Source organism: Taeniopygia guttata, chromosome 17 (assembly GCF_048771995.1).
Source record: "Taeniopygia guttata chromosome 17, bTaeGut7.mat, whole genome shotgun sequence".
NCBI classification, from domain to species: domain Eukaryota; kingdom Metazoa; phylum Chordata; class Aves; order Passeriformes; family Estrildidae; genus Taeniopygia; species Taeniopygia guttata.
This window is the reverse complement of record NC_133042.1, coordinates 4521528-4545679: the sequence shown is the minus strand read 5'-3', so window position 1 is coordinate 4545679 and position 24152 is coordinate 4521528. Positions and strand designations below refer to the sequence as shown.

General features: G+C 44.5%; 1 protein-coding gene across 1 annotated transcript in view; it reads left to right on the top strand.

Moving 5' to 3' along the window:
• Positions 1 to 23849, top strand: part of BRINP1 (BMP/retinoic acid inducible neural specific 1) — a 93297-nt gene extending 69448 nt beyond the window's left edge. Inside the window, exons 4-8 of the mRNA XM_002196829.7 lie at positions 2308 to 2477; positions 3734 to 3839; positions 10407 to 10643; positions 16115 to 16337; positions 22295 to 23849. Coding sequence (XP_002196865.4) covers positions 2308 to 2477; positions 3734 to 3839; positions 10407 to 10643; positions 16115 to 16337; positions 22295 to 23435 — 1877 coding nt within the window. The 3' untranslated portion in view covers positions 23436 to 23849. The remainder of the gene's footprint in view (positions 1 to 2307; positions 2478 to 3733; positions 3840 to 10406; positions 10644 to 16114; positions 16338 to 22294) is intronic.
• The last annotated feature ends 303 nt before the right edge of the window (positions 23850 to 24152 follow it).

Sequence of the window (24152 nt, the reverse complement as noted above, 5' to 3'; positions counted from 1 at the left end):
AACCAGGCTGCAATGAAAAAGTCCTGATTTTTATGCCTTGGCTGGTAATACGAGGCATGATTTTTTTTCCCAGGAAAAGTTGTTTTTTTCCCCAGTTATTGGTGCAATTGATGAAGGGCTGATGGCTGTGAATCACAGCTAAAAGGAGAATTATCCCAAATCTTCCTTCTCCTGCCGCAGCCTCACAAAATGGTGGCGAAACATCCTTTCTCATTTCTCTCTGCTGAATCTCCTTACAGTTAAATGCTTCTGTTACATGAGAGACCCAGAACTTCTGTCTCAAAATACACTGATCCAGCCTCTTCAGTGGTAAATGAGTTAACTCATAAAAACTGACAAAGTTCCTCCAAATCCCCCTGAAAACCACAAAGAGATGAAACTTGAAAATGCATCGAGAGTGGTCAGTGCAGTGACCATTGTTCCTGTAAAATCACAGATATTTTATCACCTGTGCCTTGCTGACTGTTTGCTGTATTCACCTGTGGTGTCTCATCAGATAGGGGGGGTTAAATCCTCTGGAAGATGCATTGACTTTGTTTGTGTGGACAGAGCCTGATGTGGCAGAGCCTTGATCCCTGCCAAGGTCTCCTCACAAGCTCAACACACAAAAATGGTAATGGTGATAAAGGAAATCAAAGCTGGTCATTTTCCAGGGAAAGTGTTTTTGTGTGAGGAAACAATGATGACATTGTTACTACCACAGCTTTGATCGTGGTGAAAGGCTAGTCTGTTATTTTTAACAAAATATTAAAGACAAAGTTTTACATGCCTAACTTCTCCACTTAGGTCCTGCAAAACCTAATTAAAAGATTTCAACTGATCAATTCTTTTGGCGAAAAGTACCTTCTTTCCACAAAAAAAAAAAAAAAAAAAAAAGAGTCCATTTTTCATCTCAAAGCCGAAGGCTGAATTCTCAACACAACTATTGCTTGAAAAACTGAAATCTAATAAAAATATTTTGATTTTCAGCCAGAATATTTTTGGTTCATTTTCAGGCATTTGGCTTTCAGATAAAAGCTGGAAAATTTCCAGGGAAAGTGAGAGGGAGGGCTTACTGGGATTTTGGGTTATTTTTTTCATATATGCAATAAAAGAAATAATTTGGATGAATCAAATTGTTTTAGCTAATAAGAATTTTAAAGAAAAGTAAATCCTTGTTCTCTTAAAAAAATATGCAAAGATGATGAAGAGTGAAATACTTTTTGGCCTTGAAAGCAGTGGTACATATTTTTTGGACCATGCTATCACTGCCAGAGGCAGTGTACTCATCAGTGGTTCATCTATCAAATCAGAACAAGCACCATTCTTCTCATTAAGAGAGTTATGTAGAAATGGCACATTCCTCCTCCAGTTGTCTTCTCTTCATTTATCAAAACCCAAGTTTCACGTGTTAAGGATGTAGGATTGCATTCCACCTTTTAAGGCCTCTCACAATGCCAGCCTTATGTTAAGAATGAACTGGATTTTAATGTGCCTCACCCAGCACAAATTGAATTATTAGGTAAATAGTCCTTCTCAGCTGCACGTCCTTTTCAGACATGTTTTGTTACATTCAGGTCTCTGCTGATGTTTTTTTGTTCCTAACTGCTTCTCTCCCAGATTCTCTGTGCTTACCATTTCAAAATCACCTGCTTTTGTCCCTTATATTGTACAGTGTTTTCACTCTTTACTTATATTCCCTGAATGAGACTCTGGGAGAGGAAAGAAGGCAGCAAGGGTGGTTAGTCAGATTAACTTTCTTATTTGCTCTTTACTCTGATTAATTCTCTTTACTCATCCCCTTTTCCCTGCCCTTTTGCAAGGCCACTGGAAGCTGAAGAGGTCCAAGTAACATTTCTTTGTCCACTGCACCTACCCACACACTGTGTTCTACTTGCAGTCATCATCCATTCCTTCTAGAAGTCAGGTCAGACAGAGACCTGCACAAAGTGAGATCTTCTCCTGTCAGCTGTGCATCATTCTAGAGGCGCTGCCTACAGAGAGAACGTGCCTCGGGTGGGACAGGTGGGCTGAATCCTCTCCAGCAGTTGTAGCAAAGCTCTGCTGGCTAAGAAATGTCCAAAATGCTGTCTACTCAATCCAGTGGAGCTGCTTTCTTTGTCTGGTGGACTTGGCCTTGCTGTCTGAATAGAGGAGGAGGCTTCTGTACATCCCTGGGGTGCTGGTGCTGGTGAGGAAGGGTGGATTCCTCCATGAGTGCTCTAGGTGTCGGACTTTTCTTTCTTTAGGTGCAGTAGATGACACCATTTGCTCCTGTTAAGGTGGCCCTGCCTGGCAGCCTGAAATCTCCTTTTCTCTCTGCTGCAGGAGAGGAGGCCTTGACCATGTACATGGACAAAAGCCGCCTCGACAGAAAGTCAGGAAACGCCACCCAGAGCGTTGAAGCTTTGCACCAGCTCGCGTCCTCCTACTTTGTAGATCGTGATGGCACCATGAGGAGACTCCATGAGATCCAGATCTCTACCGGAGCAATCAAGGTACCCCACACTGCCTGAGGAGGAGGAAAAAGATTGTCTGCCTCAATGGGTTCTCTAGGGATTTGGGGCAGGACTTTGCCAGCCTGATGTCCCCTTTGAATACAAGTTGTTTTGTTCCCAGGGTTAAGTTTTCTCTTATTCAATTGAAGAACTGATTTCCCCAGGGCCACTAATGTCTGAAAAGAGGTGGGCATTCAGTGTGGTGGTTGTGTAGGATAGGAGACTTTCACTAAGTGTGACAGTGACTTCTGGAAGGGAGAGAGGGAGCAGAGGACCCAGATTAGTGATGGAGGTTGGAAGGGAAAGGCATGTTTGTGAAATGAACAGCCCTGTGCCACCTAGGAGTATTTGTCTCCTGAGGGTGTAAGGCTGCAAAACATCTCTCAGCTGAATTTGCTACAAAAAGTGGTGAAAAACCCAGTGTGGCATTACTGAGACATCTGGGATGAAACGGACTGAGAGACAGCTTGGGGGTTGCAGCAGGAAGGAAGGGAAGCTGCTCAGAGAATACAAAATAGGGAAAATGTCTCTGCAAAGGCTGCCTTCTCTGAAAGCAATCATCCTGCACTGGGCAGGGATTTTATTGTTGCTGAGTTCACTCCAGGGAAGGTGATGTGGATGGAGTCGTCATTGTTAGCCGTTTCTGAAAGGTTTCAGCTCTCGTTATTGTTCTGTGCTGTCTCATGGCTGAGGCTGTTCCCTTCTGGATGGGAAATTGTATTGAGATATTGAAACAGTGACAGCAGATAATCACTTGTGGTGAATTCCAGAAGGGCAGGAAACCAACAGCAGCAGCACTGCAGGTCATCTGTGCCTCCATCCATCCTCAGCACAGGGCTGCTGTTCACATCTGCTGTGGGAGCACCAGGCACCACTGTGGGCTGGCAATCCATCTCTGTTTCTTGCTTTCCAGTAAGAGAAGCCAGGGAATAATTCCTCTACAGGCTTCTGATGTTCTCCAGTGGGGATCCTCTGTGAGAAACATCAATCTGCAGGATCCCATTGCCAATCCCAGAATAACCTGAGGTACCCCAAAGAAAGCAGCCACAATTCATTCTGATTTTTCAGCTTGTGACTGCACCAAACATTAGCAGCATCTGTGCAGGGTGGGGCATTTCTTCCCAGCTAGGGAAGACATGTTTTGGGTTATATCAGCTGGTGACAAGGAGTCCTTGATTTAAAAGATTTAAAAAGCCTGGGGAAGGTGTGGTGCTGCAGTCAAAGGGAACATTCTCTCTTCTCTACATCCTCTGTAGGTAACAGAAACTCGGACCGGCCCCCTGGGCTGTAACAGCTACGACAATCTGGACTCTGTGAGTTCTGTCCTTCTGCAAAGCACTGAGAGCAAACTCCACCTGCAAGGTAGGGCCCAGGAACCAGGGAGGGGGTGGAAAAGGGAGAGGAATTACCTTTTTCTGAACCTTTCCCCCTCTTCTCTTTGCTGTGATTCTGCTGTGTCTGGAAGTTCCCTGAAGCTTCTGGTGGCTTCACATGAGGCTCAGCTGAGCAGAGCTAGGGCTGACCCCAATGAAGTGTCTGTCTCTGCCACTGAATTTTGATGGACTTCTGTGTATGACACACACACCAACATAAAAAAAAAGTGACCTCTTCCATCGGTATTGAAGGAGAATTCTGCCCACGTCTCTCCATCCCTCCCAAACTGCTGATTTGTGTAAGAGGTTTGCAGATCAGCTTTCGGGACTCTCTAATGACCATAATCTTTGGGAAAAGTCACAGAGGTTGTATTTGGATGCTAGGAGCCATGGCTTCAGTCCCAGATGGGGAGCTAGTCCAAAAGTCAACAGATAAGAGGTCATGGCTGAATTAATAAATAAATACATGCTGGTTAGCAAGAAGTCAACTTCAGTAGAAGGAGGAAATTCACTGGGCATGTAATTCATGAAGGTTATTCCCAAGTTTTTGACAAAATAAGGAAATGTGGGATTTAATTGCTCATTTGCCCAGATGGTTTTATTTCTCAAATCCTTGTACTTGCACAAATTTTAATTTTTCAGATGAATGGGCTACATTACATCTTCCACTTTGAGTATAATTTGGCAAGTGCTGTTTTAATCTTTGGTTTCACAGAAACTGGGTTTCATTTACCAAGTAATGTTGTGGATATAATATTATTGTTGTTATTATTTGCCTTTAAAAATAATAGGCAGGTTGTTTTCACTATGGCAGTGATTATCCAAATCACTGAGTTCTAGATCTTACCCAATTAACAACAAGCAGTTTGAGAGGGTTTTACACTGTGATGATAACTGCTGGTAATGAAAACCCCAGGATGACACATGAGATAAGCAGGGAAGCAGCTAAATCACTAGGCAGCTCAGGTTATAGGCAGACAAGTGGGTAAATCAATAGACCTCTATTGGTTATCTGATCTACAAGAGAGGAGATAAACCAAGAGAGGGGGAAGGAGGTGGAGGAAGAAGGAAAAATTAGGAGAGAGGGGATGAGGCTGTGATCTCTGGTGGGAGCAGACAGAGGAGCTTGGGGGTCAGCCACATGTGGGTTTCATGGAGCTCCATGGCTGAGCCCAGAGCAGGGAGCGGCGGGAGCCAAAGGAGACAGTGAGGGAAGGGAGGAAGGCAGGAGCTCTTCCTAACAGAACAAAGTGACCTTTAAAGCTCCACCTGAGTTTTCTACCTAATCTGGAGTGTGGTTCTTGGGATAATTACCCAGGATCCTTCCTCTGCTCTGAGAGGCCTCATTACGAATTAGTTACAGGGCTGCAGCAGGTAATGGATCGTGACCAAGTCTCCTCTGATCTGATTAGCAGCCGAGCAGGAGCTGCTGACAGAAATCCATGTTCCTGCCTTTGTGTCACTCCAGCTCTGAGCCTGGCTCAATAAAAGAGCAGCTTCTTCGTGACAGGGAGGATTTCTCTGTCTGAACTTGCTGCTGCCCAGCCCTGGGACTTGGGGTTTCAAAGCTGCGCCTTTCAGGAGAGACAATGGGTGGAATGTGGCACTGATTGCCCTGCTCTGCTTGGCAAGGTGGTGATCAGCCAAAGCTGGGTTTGATTATCCTGGTGGTCTTTTCCAACCTAAATGATTCCATGAACCCATGGAGTTTGGGCAGGTTGATTTTGGGGGAGGATGGTGCAAAGTGTCTGCTGCTGTATTTGTGGTTACTGGGACAGAAAAGAATCACTAATTTATAAACCAGTGCCCTTGTGGGCCCAGCATGTATGGCATGCTCTGGGATATATATGTATATATATATATATACACACATATATATATACACAATATTTATCACAGAAGGTCTCCTTTTTTCCCAGCACTCCCTGAAGTAGGATCCCTGTGGTGACGTAGGGCAAAGGGAAAGGGGAATTTGTGTTCCCTGGACAAGTGTCCTATGCAGAAATTGGAAAATTTGACTTAAAAAAAGCTACACTTTGAAGAATTTCAGGAATTCCAAATTTCAGAGGCATTTACTGTTGTATCAATACTGTTATTGACAGTATATGTCAGTATTGGAGCATAACACTATTTCAGTGAGGTATAATCCTTCTGTGCTGTTCTGAACTGTGCAACAATAAACAGGAAATGTTGCATATCGGGTTGTTTGCTACATCAAATATGCTCATATATTATAATACTATACATAATGTATGTTGTATACAATACCTATATAATATTAAATATATTTCAATATTTAATATTATATTATTATATATGTGTAAATACCCTTATACATTATACATCTACAACTACATAGAGAGATGTATTATATACCTACATAGCATATATGATAGTATAGCATTAAAATTTACATTACAATTACTACTAAAGCTTTTTCTAAGATGGAAAGAACAGTAATGGCAACACAAAACATTTCAGCTTTTCACTGCAGTGAAATGAAGGAGTATGAAAAAATACATTTAGAAAGTCAAAAGTGCTTTTGGAGTCAACATGCTCTCGCGAAATGCTTCAATGGAACTGCATTTTCAACAGAGAACTCTTCTGTGGAAAATGTTTCAAATAGCTCTAATTTAGAGCTGGGGAAATTTACCTCTTTTAATGCAGGAAGCCTTTTATATACAGTCTAAAGCCAAACATCTATCTCTAATAGTTTTTCTAGGTGAATTAAGGACATGTTCCCTTGTCAGATACTTCATATTCTGCCTGTAGTTATCTAAAATAAACCTATACCATATCTGTGGTGCTTTACATTTTTAAAGAGGAACTTCATGCTTTACAAAGTGGCAGAATCCCTCCTCTGATCAATAAATTACCTTCAAAACTAAGATCTTCAAGTCAGCAGCAAATTTACCTTGTGCATCTCTTATCAGCTCCTGAGGCTGCTGTTGAGGATGAGCCCATTCCTTGTGCCCCCTGGCTTGGATTGAGGGATTCTCCCCATGGAAATGGTCCAATATCCCAGGTTTTAAGACCAGCTTGTCCCTCTTCACGGCTGCTTACATGAGGTTGTTCCATCAGTAGACAACAGTGAAAGATTGAAAAAAAAAATATGTTCTTTTGAATGTTTGCAATATCCAAAGAAATTTCTTAGAGGACAACACAGCATTTAGGATATTTTATTAGGGTTGTGGCTGGCTGCAGGGCTTTCCCAGCTAGCACAAGCTGCTCAGGGAGGCTGATATATTCCTTGGGATTACAGCTTTCCTGCTTTACAGGTAGCAACAGAAGCACCCAGAACAGTGGTCTCAAAAGATTGATGCCACCTGTGCTTTACTGGCAACCATAACCCACTGAATTCCAGCAATATTTAGTCCCTGGGCATGGGATAGAACCACACATGAAAGGGAGGATGCCAGGACTGGGTGAGGAGCTGCTGCTGGCACAGAGCTGGTGAAATCTCTTGCTGATATCCAATCACAGGGATGCTCAAAACTAAAACAAAACAAAACAAAAAAAATATTAATCTGCCTTTGCCTAGGGATGATGAGGAATCTGTGAATATTTACGTGTATATATATATAAAAGTGCTTGTGTGGCAACAGGCACAGCTGTATTTCAGTAACACTGATTCCTGCCACAAGGAAATTCGTGGCTGGAAGATGTGAGTCACATGCAGTGCCAGCAGCCTGTCTAAAGCCAGGGGGTTGTGTTTGGTGTGTGCACACTGGTGCTCCAGTGAGTGGCACCAAACTGGACCTGGGTGTCACTTGTGCAAGCACAGCTCTGAGTGTGGGCTTCTTGTCAAATGCTTCAGGCAGCTGATGGGTTCTAGCAAAACTGCTTTCCTGATGAAGTTAAGTATTTATAAAAGTGTTCTGTTGAGTTGCTAAGTGTGCAGAGGTCTGATTGCCCCTTAAACATGATATCATTTCTCACAAGAGGATGTTTTCTGGGATGTTTTCATATCCATATGAAGCATTGCAGTGTTAAAACATGTTGTGTTTTGGAGATCACAGGGTATTCATGTTTCTGCATCTGCTGGGAAGCACAGTGGATGTCCCTTGCAATGAGAAGTGCTTTCCCTGAAACTTCCATTGCTTTTTTCGCCCCTATTCCCTCCACATGAAAAAAAAGAAAATTAAAATTTCCAAAGCCAGGATCATTTGTAGCTGGGACCAAACAGCTTGTTGTGCTTTATCCAAGTTAGAATTCAAAGAGAAACTATGGAGAACTTAAGAGCCTGAGGTAATTTGATCATATTCAAAGAGCCAGAGCAGGTTGCTACTCCATGAAGCAGAGTGGAAAATGTATTAATGGGACTTGGACCATGAATGAAGAATCAGTGCACATCAAGAAGTCCAGCTCTGCTCTCATGTGAGCTTGAAAGCTCAGTGAGTACAGCTGCCTTCAGGCTTTCTGGTCCCTTTTGTGGATCAGTTCTCCAATAGCACTGCACTTTCATTCCATCCTAAAGGAAAGTTTGGGATCCTGGCAGGTGGGGCCATCACTAATATCAGTGTGAGGATTTGACAGGGGACCATCCCTCTGTAGTGGTTGTTTCAGATAAATCATAAAAATCCGGAATGGGATTGGAAGGGACCTTAAAGCTCATCCCATTCCACTCCCTGCCATGGCAGGGATACCTCCCACTATCCAAGCCCTGTTCAGCCTGGCCTTGGACACTTCCAGGGATCCAGGACACCCTGTGCCAGGGCCTCCCCACCCTCACAGGGAAGAATTTCTTCCTGATGTCAAATCTAAACCTACTCTCTTTCAGTTTGAAGTCATTCCCCCTTGTTCTATCATTGCAATCCCTGGAAGAGGCTGAGCTTCAGGACTTCCTGAAGACAGCAGGAAGAAATCTGAACTTCTTGTTGAGACACATCTCAGAAAAGACCAAAAGGACCTGAAAATAATGATCTCTGCAGGCTAGTTTTGAGGTGTTTGCAGGGATGCTGTACTGGTCAGCTCTTTGTGTGGTCCAGAAGAGCTGTAGGATCTAAGCAGAAACAGTGCCTCTAGACTGGAAGTCCTTTCCTGTGCAAGTGTCACAAACACATTTCCAGCTGCAGGGTGCTCCAAGCTCATCCTGCCCAGAGGCATCCTCTGGGATCAGGCAGAGGGGCAGCTTGCTGCCACCAGTCATGGTGTCCACCCAGACCAGGGGGAGAGGAAACAGGGCTCCTTGTGCCTTCCACAGCCTCCTGAGCCCCCAGACCTGCTCTTCCAGAGGGACCTCATTAAGGCTGAGGAGCTTCTCTGGATCCAAAAGCAAAAGGGTAATGGGGGTTCCAGGGTCACCACCTGCTGTTTTCTCTTGTCTGAAGTGAACACAACCCATCAGACATGGGCCTGCACTCCTGAAAGGGGTCACAACCCTTTTTGCCATTCCGGCACGCTCTCATCCTCTGAATTATTGTCTGATTTCCATTCCGGCCCGGCGAGCTGTCAGGCACGGATCTGGCGAGGCAGGAACACAAACAGATGGGCAATTGACCCGCGTGCCTTTATTCCACCACAGGGCAGCACTGCCAGAAACTCCTCTCGCTGCCCTGCGCTCCCTGGCCTTTTCCAGGGGGGTCCCCTGAAGGGCTCGCAGTGATTGTCCCCTGCCTCGTGCACCCCGGACACTGACAGGGGCTGACAGGCAGCACTGGCCAGGTAGATGCAAACAGCTGGGAATCCTCAGGGAGATCTGCGGGGAGGCTGGAGGAGGAGGGGATGGGATGGAAACCACGCACGCTGTGCATAGGGCAAACACTGGAGCTGGTATTGCATCCTCTGGTACCCGAGCGAGGGTGCACTTACACCGATGCCTGCACAGATGGATGGATACACAAACACTTGCCATGGAGAAGGGGACAAGGGGATAGATGTCCCTGCTAATGTAAGTCTGCCAAGCAGCACTGAAATCATCAGCACTAAATCCATTTGCACTTTTATAGGATTTGGCAAGTAGCCTTCCTAGCAGGGAGCAAGCTGCGAAGGCTCAGGTACCCAGCTCCTGTATTTATGCTGTGGGAGCTGGGCACTTAACTCTGCAAGGGACTTTTATAAATCTCCTCTCGTGTTATTTTCCTTTCTTCTGTTTTGTGTTCCTTCTTATTTTCCCTTTCAGTGTGTATTTCCTTTTTTTCTGTGGAACCAAACCCATTTAGTACCTCTCAAAACAGGTCAGAACAGCATAATGCTCTTTGCTTCTGAACTAGCAGTTGGTTTCAAGAGACAAAAAACACCACACCTGGGAATTAGGGAGGCTTTGCATTGTGCTATGCTGGGATCTGGGAATGGATGAAAGGGTGCTGGGGAAGGGGAAGTTTCTTGTCACCCTTTTCCTGCATAGGAGATGATCTCTCTTCTCAGCTAAATCACTACTTGCCCTGGAGGGATGCAATTTGTACCTTCCTTATTCACATCAGCTTTTAATTCTTCACCATAACTTTCCCAAACTGTTAATGAATCAGCGTTGAAAAGAGAAAATAATACTTGAAATTACTTTTTTATTCACTTTTTTTTTTTTTCCTCTCCCATTACCCTGTTGCTCTCTCTCCAGGTCTCCAGATCATCTTCCCTCAGTATTTACAAGAGAAGTTTGTCCAGTCTGCCTTGAGTTACATCATGTGCAACGGGGAGGGCGAGTACATCTGCAGGGACAGCCAGTGCGGCTGCCAGTGCTCCGAGGAGTTCCCGCAGTGCAACTGCCCCATCACTGACATCCAGATCATGGAGTACACCCTGGCAAACATGGCCAAGACCTGGACAGAAGCCTATAAAGATCTGGAGAATTCAGGTAACTGAGTAATTTTTAATTTGTGGCAGGTTGCATCAGGTAAAAATCTTTTATTCCCTCAGTGTAATGCTCTAGTTTGGCTAAAAATTAGAGGATATTGACAGGATCTTAGTCTTGAGGGAATACTCTTTTTTCCTCTATTAAACACACAGACAGGAACACACACCACACATGGAATTATGTGTACAGGGATATTTTCCATGGAAGTATATGTTTGGTTAAAAATCTGATTTTTCATACCAAATCTCTCTTTTAATAGTTCTACAGAGAAACTTCCAGAATATGAAAGATGCAGAAATTGCTTTTCAGATTTGCATTAATGCTTTATTTTGCTTTGGTGGAAGCAAAGGCCACACACAGGCCAGATAACACCTCCTTTGAGGCAGGGAGAAGGAGGGAAAACGACTCCTCTGTCCTGCAGGGCAATGTCTGCTGCTGGGAACATTTCTCTTTCCCACTTTCTCCCCAGGTGAGGCTGGGGGTATCATTAGAGTTTGTTCTGTGTTGATGCTGGTAGTAGGAGTATTTTACCCATAGCAGGTGTGTTGTACTCACAGGTTACACACTCCTGAGGGCTTGAGGTAGGAAAGAGCAACACTTTCAGTGAATTCTCTCCTTTAGCAAGTGGCCTGCCTGCCCTGAAACCACACAGGCACCAAGCAGAACTTCATCAGGAACTTGTCCTTGTGCTGACTCTCATCTTTCAGTCTTAACCAGCCACTTTCCAAGACATTTTCTTCAATTACTTTTGTCACAACTGCCCAGATCTCCATCTCGGGAAGGAAAACTGTGAGAAAAGGACCATCTAGCTCAATTCAAGATGAATCCTTCATAAGTTTTCTTTCTTTCTTCGTGTTAAAAGTCACCTTAATCCCTTTAAAGGCTGAAATGCAGTAGCCTGTGATGTTTCCTCAAAGGGCTGTTGAGGATTTGCTTCATACTTCAACACGTGGCCCCTGCTGGTGTTTGGGCTGCTGCAGACATCCTTATGTCCCTCTCATGCTGTCACCATGGTGCTCAAGCAGCCAGAGCAGCCAGGGTGGGAGTTAATGGCCCAAGGCTAATGCCCACCTTGAGCAGATCCCCCAGGGGAGCCACAGGGCTGGGCAGTTCCAGGAGCAGGTCACCAGCTAGCCAGATCAGATGTTTCCTGTGAGTTTCTATGGGTTCACAGATAGGGTGGGTAACACCAGAAATGTGGATTTCAGGAGCTTTGGCCAGCTCAGTGCTATACAAGTTTACAAGGATTATTGGCAGTGCCTGCCAGCACAGCTCAGCCACTGGTTATGTGTTAGTTGTTTGTTCTGGCACAGCATCTTCACACAAGGTGCTCAAGAGCCACAGGTTGGTCTCATCAAGCCCTTTCCCTTCCCTTCCCAGGGGATCTAACCCAGCCCTGAGAAGGTGGGAGCCCTGTGGAGAGGGGAGCTCCAGTCCCACGTTCTGTCCTTGCTGCACTCAATCCAAGCACAGGCTGGGGTAGATAATTATATTCAGGCTCCCTCCCCTTGAGATTTGAATGGGGGAAGGTGTTTTTCATTTGCCATGTTAAAGTGACATATTGCAGTGCAATTCTGCCATATTCCACCCAGAGCTGGAGGCTTTTCAGGGTTAGATGGAGTGATTATCTTTATGTCTAAAGCTGCTGCATCTGATTCATCACTTTGATGCATCATGCGTGAACTTATCCTTTGAGATGGAAGTTGCTATCACAAAGGACTGCAATATTAGTGTTTTGCTTCTTTGTTTTAATAAATATTCCCAATAACTAGAGGATTTTCTTCATTATGAACAGCAGAGGAGAAATCTCTGATGACATCTGAAGGCTTTTCCAATAAAGTGGACTGAAAGGCACAGGAGTGCTCTGAAAGCAAATACCATTTTGCACAGGAAGCTACTGAAAGCCCAAAACATTTGTATTCTGCTTCTGGTCTGTGTTGGATCCTCTGTTAATTTGAAAAAATCGTGCAGGGCGCATCAAGAGTTGCTGAGATTTGGAATAGTATCTTCAAAGTCAAGGAGGCTGCAGTGAACTGAATCAGCTCAGGAATTTTTTTAGTCCTGTGCTTCACTGCTTGTAGGTAAATTGAGAAAAATAACGCTGCCTTATTCTTGGCATTTTCAAATTGCTGGTCAAAAAATTCAGTGATTGTAGATTTAAAAAATGCCAACTTTTAATTAAGTAATTTGGTGGAGTTAATTTGTTTGTTTATTCGAGGCAATTGCTTTCTGATTTAAATGGGATTTTTTTTTTTTTTTTAACACTGGCAAAAAGAAAATTTCATCTGTGAAAGAGATGTCTGACCTGTAAATTCCCTGTGGTGCCACCTGTGATGCTGAGACACTGCCTTAGGGATGGGATGACACAGCAGACACGGGGGCCAAGCTGCATCACGGGAGGTGTAGTTCCAGCCATCAGCAAGATTTGCTGTGCAGAGGAATAAAATAACAACAAATGCAAACAGACCTGTTCATTAATTGGAAATTCTCAGGGTTAAGTATGAACTATTCCCAGAAACAGGGAATATCCCCATCCATAACACTGGTTTCCAGGCAGAGTTATAAATAAATATAAATAATGAAGAAACTACGTTGGTTTTAAAGTACTTTTCTTTTTTATTTTTCTTCATCACCCTAATTTTAAACAACCCCATCCAGCTTTTATTTTGCCAGATTTGCTGCTCATTTGTTTTTCCCCCAACGTTGCACTGCGGTAGCAAAATGTGCACACTGCACCGAAATTCCTGCCTCGCCCGTCTCGATGAAAAATGTACCACATTCATCATCAGAGGGAAAAGAGCCTGGGCTCCTGCACAAAAAGGCTTTTGAGGAAATTGATTTATAAGGGGCGGGAAGCAAATGCAAGGCTTTTACTGCTGAAAGGTACCCGGAGTAATCAGCATGGTCAACAGAAGCAATTATACCTGATGGTTGTTTCAGAAGCCCACGGAAAAGCACAGTCAGGTTTGGGGAGGAGAAGGACACTGGCAGCAGCATTAAAAGCAGAGTGAAAACCCGAGAAATGACTAAAAAATATCTCTTGGTTATGTTTGAGGGGGAAAGGAGACAAGCAGATGTCCCACGGATGTTGGCAGTGCAGTGGTGGTGATTGTTTGTATGAGGAGCTCAGTTGCACCACGTGATGAGGAAGATGTGAACATCCATTTAAAATTCCACGTCAGGATGGGACTGACTAATGTACAGAAATCCTTTGTGAGGCAGTTGAGCATGAACTGCAAGTTGATGAATAATAGGCAATCTGTTATGCAAATATCTTTAACTTTGTACTATAGGATTTAAATTATCTGATTTTTTTTTCCCACTAATTCTATGGATTATTTCTATTTTTTATATGAAAGATGTCCGCCTTTACAAGCCCTCCTTTTCCTTCTAAAAATAGGATTAAGGAATTAAAAAAAAAAATATTGGGAAAGGTTCAGAAATAATGTAGATAATGTAGAGGAAAATATTGCTATACTTCTTGTTGGCTTGTTTGGGAAGTTTATGGCAAGGTCCTAGTCCAGCCTCCCTCTGGAAGCAGGACCACAGCCAGCACTAGGTCAGCCTTGGTTTTGTCTAGCAGAGGTTAAAATGAGAGATTTTTATACATCTCTGATCATGTTCCAGCACTGCATTACCTCCAAGTGATCAAGTTTTTCAGTAAATCATTTTAATTTCTCAAGCTGCAAACTGTGTTTTGCTCTTTGTTATGGCAACTGTCTCTCAAAAGAGGATTTTTGTTCATATCTGGGAGTACCTTTTGCTGTAATTAAATATCCCTTGGCCTCCTCTTTACCAAATGAGGCCAGTGCAGCTCCCCACACTTTGCAGAACTTGTGCTCAGAGCACCTTGGTGTCCCTCAGCTCTGCCCTCCCAGTCTCTGTTCATCCCTGCTAGGTGAGTGCCCCAGGTGCCAAGAAAAGGTGAATATCCTGAATCCACCAGGATTCAGCCCAGTATGAAGTTTTTTTCCAGGGAGAACAGGATGTTGACCCACCTCAGCCCCCAGGGCCTTCCTCAGCTGATTGTGCCCAAGCCTGTGCTGACACGTGGGGTTTTTCTCTCCTGGTACAAAACATTGTTCTTGTCGTTATTGCATCTTATGGAGCTCTTATTGTCCCACTCATTGCATTTCTCAAGGTCTCACTGTGTCAAATATGGTTTTCTAGCATCAAAAATTGAGTTATTTTCCCCTGAGAAAGTTGGAACCATCTGGTTTTTCCTTATCTGAGGATGACCCAGCCTGGTAATCAGAGTCTGAACAAACCACCCTTCTCAGGTAGAAAGGAGGGGCTGATCATAAACAGAAACAGTATCAGAATTTCTGATTGTGATGAAAAAAAAAAACAAACAAACCTCAAACAAACCCTGTGTAATGGTGGGGTTTTTTCATTATCAAACAAAATAAAATGGAAATAAAGTGATCAAAAACAACAAACACAACAAACAGCAACACTGAACAATATATTTTTCAATAAATTGGATTTGTTCCCTTTGGTTAAAATTGATACCTTTTGTTCTCACCCAAGCCCTGCAAACTATTTTATTTTATTTTCCTCATTACAAAATGCAACTCATTTAACTTCAAATGGAGTTAAATGAGAGGTAAGAATCAGAATGCTCTTTTTAAAAAATGCAAGAGCAGGACATTTTAACAGCATCCAAACCTTTCCTCTGGAGAATTTTTAAAGCTTTGTTTTTCTCCCTTTTTTTTAATTACACAGCAAAATGCTTTGCCATCAACAACAAACAGCATTTCAGGACCAGCTGAAAAACAATGTAAATGAGAACTCTTTAAGTGAAAATGATTACAACTCCCAGCTTTTTGTTTATAACCCTTAGACAATAACCTCATGTTCCAGGGAATTTCTGGTTTGTCTTTTTTTTCCTCACCATGTACATTTTAACTGGGTTGTTTCACCTTGATATTCACTATAGGTTTTTTATTTTCCTATATGGGAGCAGCAACAGCCATGGAATTAGTGGCTTTCTGTGACAGAGGGACAGAGCAGTGAGTTAATGGACATCACCTTCTCCTGGCAGGGCTGATGGCCTCATCATCACTGCTCTTTCTCCACCCTGCTAATAAAATGCTTTGTTACAGCTCAGAAACCTCCATATTTCTCCCCATTTTGTCATCCTGTTCTTTTAAAAGTTTTAAAGTTCTTTTAAAAGTTTTCTATGCCTTCTGATGTTTACATATTTCTACTGGAGTTCTCACACACTGTTCATGTAAATAATGATTGTTTTGCATTCTTCTTTGTGGGAGGAGAGAATTGATGGACTGTTGGTTTGACCAGTGTGGTTGGAGAGGTGGCAATTCCATCCTCCAAACCACTGTCACTTTTGGAATTCTATATATTTCAAGGTCAGGAATAAAACTCCCTATTTTCCTTCTTTTGCAACTTGAGTGAATGCATGAGTTATTTCGTGTTGTAGTGCGACACCATTTCTTGTGTGTGTGTTCCAGATGAGTTTAAATCCTTCATGAAAAGGCTACCTAGCAACCACTTCCTGACCATTGGGAGCATCCACCAGCACTGGGGGAATGACTGGGACCTGCAGAACCGCTACAAGCTGCTGCAGAGCTCGCTGGAAGCCCAGCGCCAGAAGATCCAGCGCACTGCCCGCAAACTCTTTGGCCTCAGTGTCCGGTGTCGGCACAATCCTAACCACCAGCTGCCTAGGGAAAGGTACCCCCATCCTTCCTCGGGCACGGGGGAGCTGGGCTGAGGGGCTGGTGGAGCTGAGCTTGGGCGTGAGCCTCATCCAAACAGGTTGTGTTTGAATGTAGGGGGTGTTGGTGTGGGTGTTTGGGGGGAAACGGTAAAATCTGGTGTCGGAATCTGAGGTATTGATGATTCTGAGATTGTAGAAAGTCTCTGTCTTTCTGCCCCACTGCCAAAGCAGAAGCCATAATTGGTCTGTGCTGGTTTCAAGGTTGTTTATTCTGTTTATCTCTAACATGTTCTGCTGCCCTGCCGCAGCTCTGTCCTGCAGGGCAGCGTGTGGGGCTCTGCCCTCAGTGGGATGGTACAAACATTAAATACCAGAAACTACCTGTGCTGGATTTACAATAACGTGCCAATATCTGTCACCTACGTTGGACAGTGTGTCCCCAGCCTGAACCAACAGAAAAATGCCAACACCACAGTGAAACATGGAGGGCATGAAGAAGGAGGAAAAGGACAAGGCACACCCAATTTCCTCCATCTTGTCCCCTTTGGACCCCTAATCTAGAATCCTAAAATTTTACTTTTGCACCCGTGCCACACTTAATTATTACTTATATCAAACACTCAGAGCTGGGAATTGATCCTGTAAGATTTAAAACTCTTTTCCGTGGGCAGAGATCACAGACAGTGTCTCTGGGGGCTCTGTCCAGGGGGATTCCTGACCCCTGCCAGGGTCCCAGACCTGCCAGGGCAGCCAGAGGGAAGCCCTGGATTCCCACAATATGGGAGTGGGATGAAATTCCTGGAGTTGTAGGTAACTTTTGTCACATTGCTGACTACATTCATATCCCTTCTGTGTGGTTTTACCTGTCCAGGGGAAGGGCATCACCTATTCTTTAAGTTCTGCGAGAATATATTTAGTCTGTTCTGCAGACTAAGCTGCTTTTTTGGGGTTTTCCCTCAAGATCCACAGTTGAGCTTTCAGCCTCCACTTGCTGTTAAAAGAGCCATGTGGAGCACAAGGTGCTTCAACCCATTTTTGGATTGTGCTCCTCAATAGCTCCAGAGTAAAAGGAGAAGCTTTAGGTTCACTTGGAATACATCACATTTTTGCTGTGAGATGCAATGTGAACCTGTAAAACCTCCCTGAGCCGAAGCCTTGCAAGGTTATTGAAGGTGGATAGAGCAGATTTTCCATTACTGTTACAGCAATTATTGATATCTAATAATCCCCTCCTGCTGTCTCCTTTCAGCCCTAACCTGTAGCTGAGTTTGCTTAAAGTCATTTTTGGAGACTTGCATTTCTGGATTTTCATAAACATCTCTTGCTGTGTCTTTCTACATTGTCTGGACTGAAGCAATACGGAAAATCTTGGGGGAAAAAAATGAGTCTGAGTGCCTTTTCTTCCATGCTTCTTTTGGAAGGGTCAGGCCAAGTTAATATTTGAAGAGAAACTGTTTGTCCACTTCCTTCATTACCTAAATATTCTGTTTAAAGACAAAATTGACAGATACACTGCTGTCTACTGCTCTCATCCTGCTCCCTGGCTGCTGAACACGCTGACTTCATTTCATCACTGTGCAGCTCAGAAAACTCTTCCAGGGCTTAACACCTCTTTAATTACCAAGAAATTTCATGTTTCTAGACAAAAAATTGATGGACTTACTAGGGATGAGGAGAAATACCTATTAAATGTAAGAGATTATGAAATAAAGTCTTTGGAGAGCTTCCTAAACCTGGCCCATCCCTGCCAACTGGCTGAGCTGTTCTGACCAGGCTGAGTGCTGGAGGAGCCACAGGCATGTCCAAGGTGAATTTTTTAGTTGTTTTTGCATTTTTAAGAACAACAACAACAGCAACAACAAAGTGAAGCAGCAGCGAGGAAATCTCCATCCAACCATGTTACTCCAAAAGATTCAGACAAATATGTCTTCAGCATTTATCATCTATTTTAAAAACCCAGCCAAGCAGAAAGGGAGCCTCCAACTAGTACAATGAAATCTGGGGGAAGGAGGGTGGAATGGATGATGGCAGATGGGTTTTTAACTGACTGATGTGCTTGATTTGTTTAAGTCAACATCAGCAGGCATATTATAATTTCTTTTTTGTTTGTCATTCTGCATCTGCAGCTAGGCAGGGGAGCAGTGTGGTAGGAGCTCTGTAGTGGAAGAGGTGCAACCCATCTTTCTCCTCACAGAGCTGGGAAACACTCTCATTTTCTAATTGTTGCTGTACAGAATGACAGAGGCTTATCAAGCATGCCAGTGGCTTTGAAAGGATGCCATGGTTCTAGTAAGAGCAAGCCTCTCTCTCTTTAATATACATAATTGTAAGCCTGCATTATACATTCAAAGGCAATGCAAAAAAAAAAAAAATGAGATTGCTGTTGATTGTCCTCAGGGAAAGGAAGAGGTGGTGTTTCCAATAGGAAGATAAGAAAGGAAGAGTAGGAATTCTGGCAATTAGGCTGATTCTCCATGACCCTTTGCAATGGCTAAGGAGACAGAAATATCTATATCTACATATCTATATATTTCTATATTTATATGTCCATATATCTATTTATCTATAGATCTATGTTTTATCTATAGAAATATAAATATATATATCTATATATAAGTATATAGATATAGATATATAGATACCAATATATTTGGTCTGTATTTGTTTTGTCAAAACCCAGGAAAGTTTACAGGCTTAAAACAGAGGCAAGTCTTTTGGTTTAAAAAGCAGACCACTCCTCAGTTAATAAAACTTTGATGTCGAATGATCACCTGTAGTTTTATTTTAAAGCACTGGATGTAAAATAGAAATAACATCCAATGGAGAGAGGGGTTATACATGTTCTGGTCTGCAGCCAAAATACATCTCACAGCTGCTGAGAAAAAAAATAGCATTTTTTACTTCACTGTTCCATACAGAAAACCAAAAGTACCCCCAGAGCAGCTAGTGCTGGTTGGAAAGTGAAAGGTGAGTTTACAAAGGAAATTACTTAAGTCCCTGCCTTTTTTCCTGCAAATAAAAACCAAAAATTGTCTGGATCCCTGTTCCCAGCATTGCCAGGGAGCCACATTTCCAGTGAGCATCACTCAGAAAATACTGCAAAGTAATTCTCACTCAGAGCTTGTCCTGCAGGTCATATTTATTTACACTTTAGAATCATGGAATCATTGAGGTTGGAAAAGACCTCTCAGATCAGTGAGTCCAACCTGTGCTTGAGCCCCATCTTGTCACCCCAACCAGAGCAGTGAGTGCCACATCCAGGTGTTCCTTGGACATCTGCAGGGGTGGGGATTCCCACCACCGCCCTGGGAATATTTTAAATGAAGATCAGTGGCTACTCTGGCACTGTTTTCCAGCTGTTCAGCAGTGGATCTTTCCAGCATCCTCCTGCTCTGACACCCCTTAGGTACAATGCCATGAGCCTGAGCTGTCAGAGGGGTGTCTTTTAAAAAGTTACCTCGTGTCAGCTGAAGGGCTTTGGCTGGTCCTGTGTATATTCTTAACCTGTCCCAGTTGCAAGAAAAAATGGGGTAATTTATACCACTTTACTTTTCTCTCACTCCCTCACACTTCCCATTGTCGTGTTTGTAGCTGATGCCCAGCCCTGCCCTGGATTCTGCATTTTTATTTAATTACATCCTTTATTGCTGCCATCAGCAGATGGTGGGTAGTCTCCTGTTTCATTTTCTTCTTGGTTTTTTTAGTCCTACTTGTGTCTTTGCTGAAAGCTAAGGCACACACACATACACCCCAACAATAAACAACCTCCCATCCATCCTCCACAAAGTCTGCCTGGGGAACAGGAAATTTACTGGGGTCCATTGCAAGGTATCAGCTGAGTTTTCTTTTCCCATTTTGTTCTGCTGGCTGTTAGTATAAAGAAAGACAGAACTATCCAGTGATTTTTTTCCTAAGGCAGATCACACCCAAAATGGACAGAATGTGGTCTAATTTATACTGTGTCTCCTGCTATGGCCTGGCAGTCCTTGGCACAGCAGCTCAGGGGCATTAGCAACACCTAAAACCTGTGTAAAACATCATTCCAGCACTGCACGAAATCCAGGTGCATTTGACTGGCTTTCCAAACAGGAAACACAAAGCTTCAGATGGGTGAAAATATATTTGTACTGCTGAAAAGTGAGCAAAAATTCACCTGAGAGCAGAAGGCAGGCTCAGCCCCTGGGATGGTTTGGAAATGCTTGTTGCTGTCAGCTTGTGGCTGTGTTTTACAGCCACACTGTGCAGTTCTGTCCCCTCCCCTCCGAGGCAGAGCTGTCCCAGGAATTAAGGAGCTCTGTGCACTTTTTTGGGGGACCAGGGCTGTCACTGTCTGCCTCTGCAGCAGATATTTCTGGAGGTCTCTGCCTTGCTCCCAAGCTCCCCAGCCAACCTTGTCCTTTCCACCAGCAGAAGAGCTCCTCTTGGCTGGGAATAGGGGAAGGAGACCCTGGCAGCCCTGTACCACAGAAGAATGGGAAAGTTGTCTGTTCCCACATCCAACACTTCAGAATTTTTCTTCTAATGCCCTTCCTCTTTTCCTTGCCCTGTTTTTCCTTTCTTGTTTCTCCTTTTCTTCCTGCTTTTCATTCCTGCCTGTTCTCTTTCAGTTGTTGCTGTTGCAGTTTTTCCCTTTCTCCACCCATTACTCCCGCCCACTGTGTTTCTCTCTTATTTTTCCTTTTACCTGCACATTTTCCCCTCTTTCTTTCCCAGCCTTTCTGCTTCTGCTCCTTGATTATTTCTTTCCTTCCAGTGCTTTCCTCTGTTTTACACTCTCATCCCTCCACTCGCTCCCTCCCCCTAATCATCTTGCTGTTCTTTGCTGCTGTATCATTTAATGCCTTCTTTGATACAGCCTACAGCTTAATGATTATTCGGAGGTCAGGCGATGCAGGTGCCATGAATTTCACTAATCCAGCTCTGAGAGCCTCTGTCCATAATCACTCCTCCTGTTCTACAGGGGCTGAATCCTAATTTGTCATTAGCCAGTCCTCTCACTGCAGCACTACCAAGAACTTTTTGCCCAGAGGAGACAATGAAGTATTCATTAGCCAGGGGGGAGGTGGAGGGGAGGGAGCAGCGGCTGCACAGAGGGTTCTGCTGAGGGCTGCTGAGAAAGGAATTGCTGTACCCAGCTTTCCTGGGGCAGTGGGAAGGGGAAAAAGGGGGAAACGAGGCAACGTGGCAAGTGGGTTGTGCAAAAAGTGAACGTGGGTTGCAGTGTCATTTTCTAGGAGTTGTTCCAGGGCTGCAGGATGTGGGGTTGAAAGTGCTGATCCAGCAGCTGTGGGAGTGGTGGGGCTCAAGGGTGGGCGAGTGGGGCTGATTTTAAGGGAGAGACTCCAAGAGGTGGTTAATTAGCAGAAGTTTTTTTGTTTTGTTTTTTTTTTTTTTAAGGAGGAATAGTTTTAGCAGCTTTGTCTCTGTGCATCCTGTCTTATACCCTCTTTTCTACTGAGCTTTGCACCACAAGCAGAGGTTGCTGCTTGCTTTGCCTTGTCCTGTTATGGGTCTGTTTTTTAGAGGGTGGGGCCAATTGCCAATGACCTGAAGAGCAGTTTTCTCCTGCTGGCCTGGGAGTTCTGCGGCCCTTGTGGTGTCTGACAGCCCCACAGCTCTGGCATGGCTTTATCAGCTCCATTCCCATGTCTCTGTGGCCCTGCTGGGATTCTTGGCAGGACACAGTGCCTATCTCAGCTCCTAGTGCAGAGGAGAGAGAGCTCAGGTGAGCATTTTGAACTGGTAGCAATTTCTTAGAAGGCTTTTGCTCATTACCAAAGGAGTTAACAGCAGATGAAAGACTCAGTCTAGAAATAGACTGGAATAACTCCCAGATGCCATGGCAGGGCATCAATGTTCCAAGAGCTCTGCCTCAGACATATCCTTAAAAACACTCTAGCTCCAGCAAGATGCCAACACCGAGTCCCTGTGAGGCCTTACAGTGCTAATTCTTCCTTCTCCTCACCTGCAGGACGATACAGGAATGGCTTACCCGAGTCCAGTCCCTGCTCTACTGCAACGAGAACGGGTTCTGGGGGACGTTTCTGGAAAGCCAACGGAGCTGCGTTTGCCACGGTGGCACCAGTCTGTGCCAGCGCCCCATCCCCTGCATCATTGGGGGCAACAACAGCTGTGCCATGTGCAGCCTTGCCAACATCTCCCTCTGCGGCTCGTGCAACAAGGGCTATAAGCTTTACCGAGGCCGCTGCGAGCCCCAGAACGTGGACTCGGAGCGGAGCGAGCAGTTCATCAGCTTTGAGACGGACTTGGACTTCCAGGACCTGGAGCTGAAGTACCTGCTGCAGAAGATGGACTCCCGCCTGTACGTGCACACCACTTTCATCAGCAACGAGATCCGCCTGGACACCTTCTTCGACCCGCGGTGGCGCAAGCGCATGTCCCTCACCTTGAAGAGCAACAAGAACCGGATGGACTTCATCCACATGGTGATCGGGATCTCCATGCGCATCTGCCAGATGCGCAACAGCAGCCTGGACCCCATGTTCTTTGTCTACGTCAACCCGTTCAGCGGGAGCCACTCGGAGGGCTGGAACATGCCTTTCGGGGAGTACGGCTACCCGCGCTGGGAGAAAATCCGCCTCCAAAACAGCCAGTGCTACAACTGGACCCTGCTGCTGGGCAACCGGTGGAAAACCTTTTTTGAGACCGTCCACATCTACCTACGCAGCCGGACTCGGCTGCCCTCCCTCCTGCGCAACGAGACTGGCCAAGGGCCCGTGGACCTGTCCGACCCCACCAAGCGCCAGTTCTACATCAAGATCTCAGATGTGCAGGTCTACGGCTACAGCCTGCGCTTCAACGCGGACCTCCTGCGCAGCGCGGTGCAGCAGGTCAACCAGTCCTACACGCAGGGCGGGCAGTTCTACTCCTCCTCCTCCGTCATGCTCTTGCTGCTGGATATTCGGGACCGAATCAACCGCCTGGCGCCTCCGGTGGCCCCGGGGAAGCCCCAGCTGGATCTGTTCTCTTGTATGCTCAAGCACCGCCTGAAGCTCACCAACAGCGAGATCATCCGAGTGAACCACGCCCTGGACCTGTACAACACCGAGATCCTCAAACAGTCCGACCAGATGACAGCCAAACTCTGCTAACCCTGGACTTAGCAATGGACACTTTGGTGATTGATCCTTTTGCTGTATAAAAAAACAAAAAATAAACAAACAAAACAAAAACCCAAAAAAAAAAAAGAAAAAAGAGAAAGAGAAAAAAAAAGTAAAAAGGAAGAAGTAAAAGTGGGGGGAAAGGAAAGAAAAAAGATAAAGGGGAAAAATAAGATTTGTAAAATGTAATTAATATACAAAAGAGGAAAACAAAAAGAGGAAATTCTTCATTTGTTGAAAACTAAACCCGTTCTAGCAGCTGTATAAGACTGTCAGGCATGTTTGTTATTTCTATAATCCGTCATAAAAGGGTAACACCGTACTCTCTCTTGACCTTGGGGGTGTTGCTTGCGAGTCCTCAGGGGCAGCAGAGGAAATAAAGGGAGGAACAGAGAGAGGGGCAAATTTCTGTACTGAACTGTCAAGTTTTCTGCTATGCAGGTGCCAAGAAAAAGAGACACACAAAAAAAAAAAATCAAAGCAAACAAACAAACAAACAAGAGTTATATGTAAATGTAAAAGAGCTACCATTATTCCTATAGTGGGAGTAAATGGTTAAAGATAAAAGATATTTCTTCTGTTGAGATTTATGCCAGCTTTATGTTGAGTTATTCCCGCAGCCTGTGCTGAGCTTTGCTGGAGGACAGGAGGGGATGTCAGCCCTTGGGGAGTAAAGCTGACGCCTCCTTGGTGACACCACACAGAAAG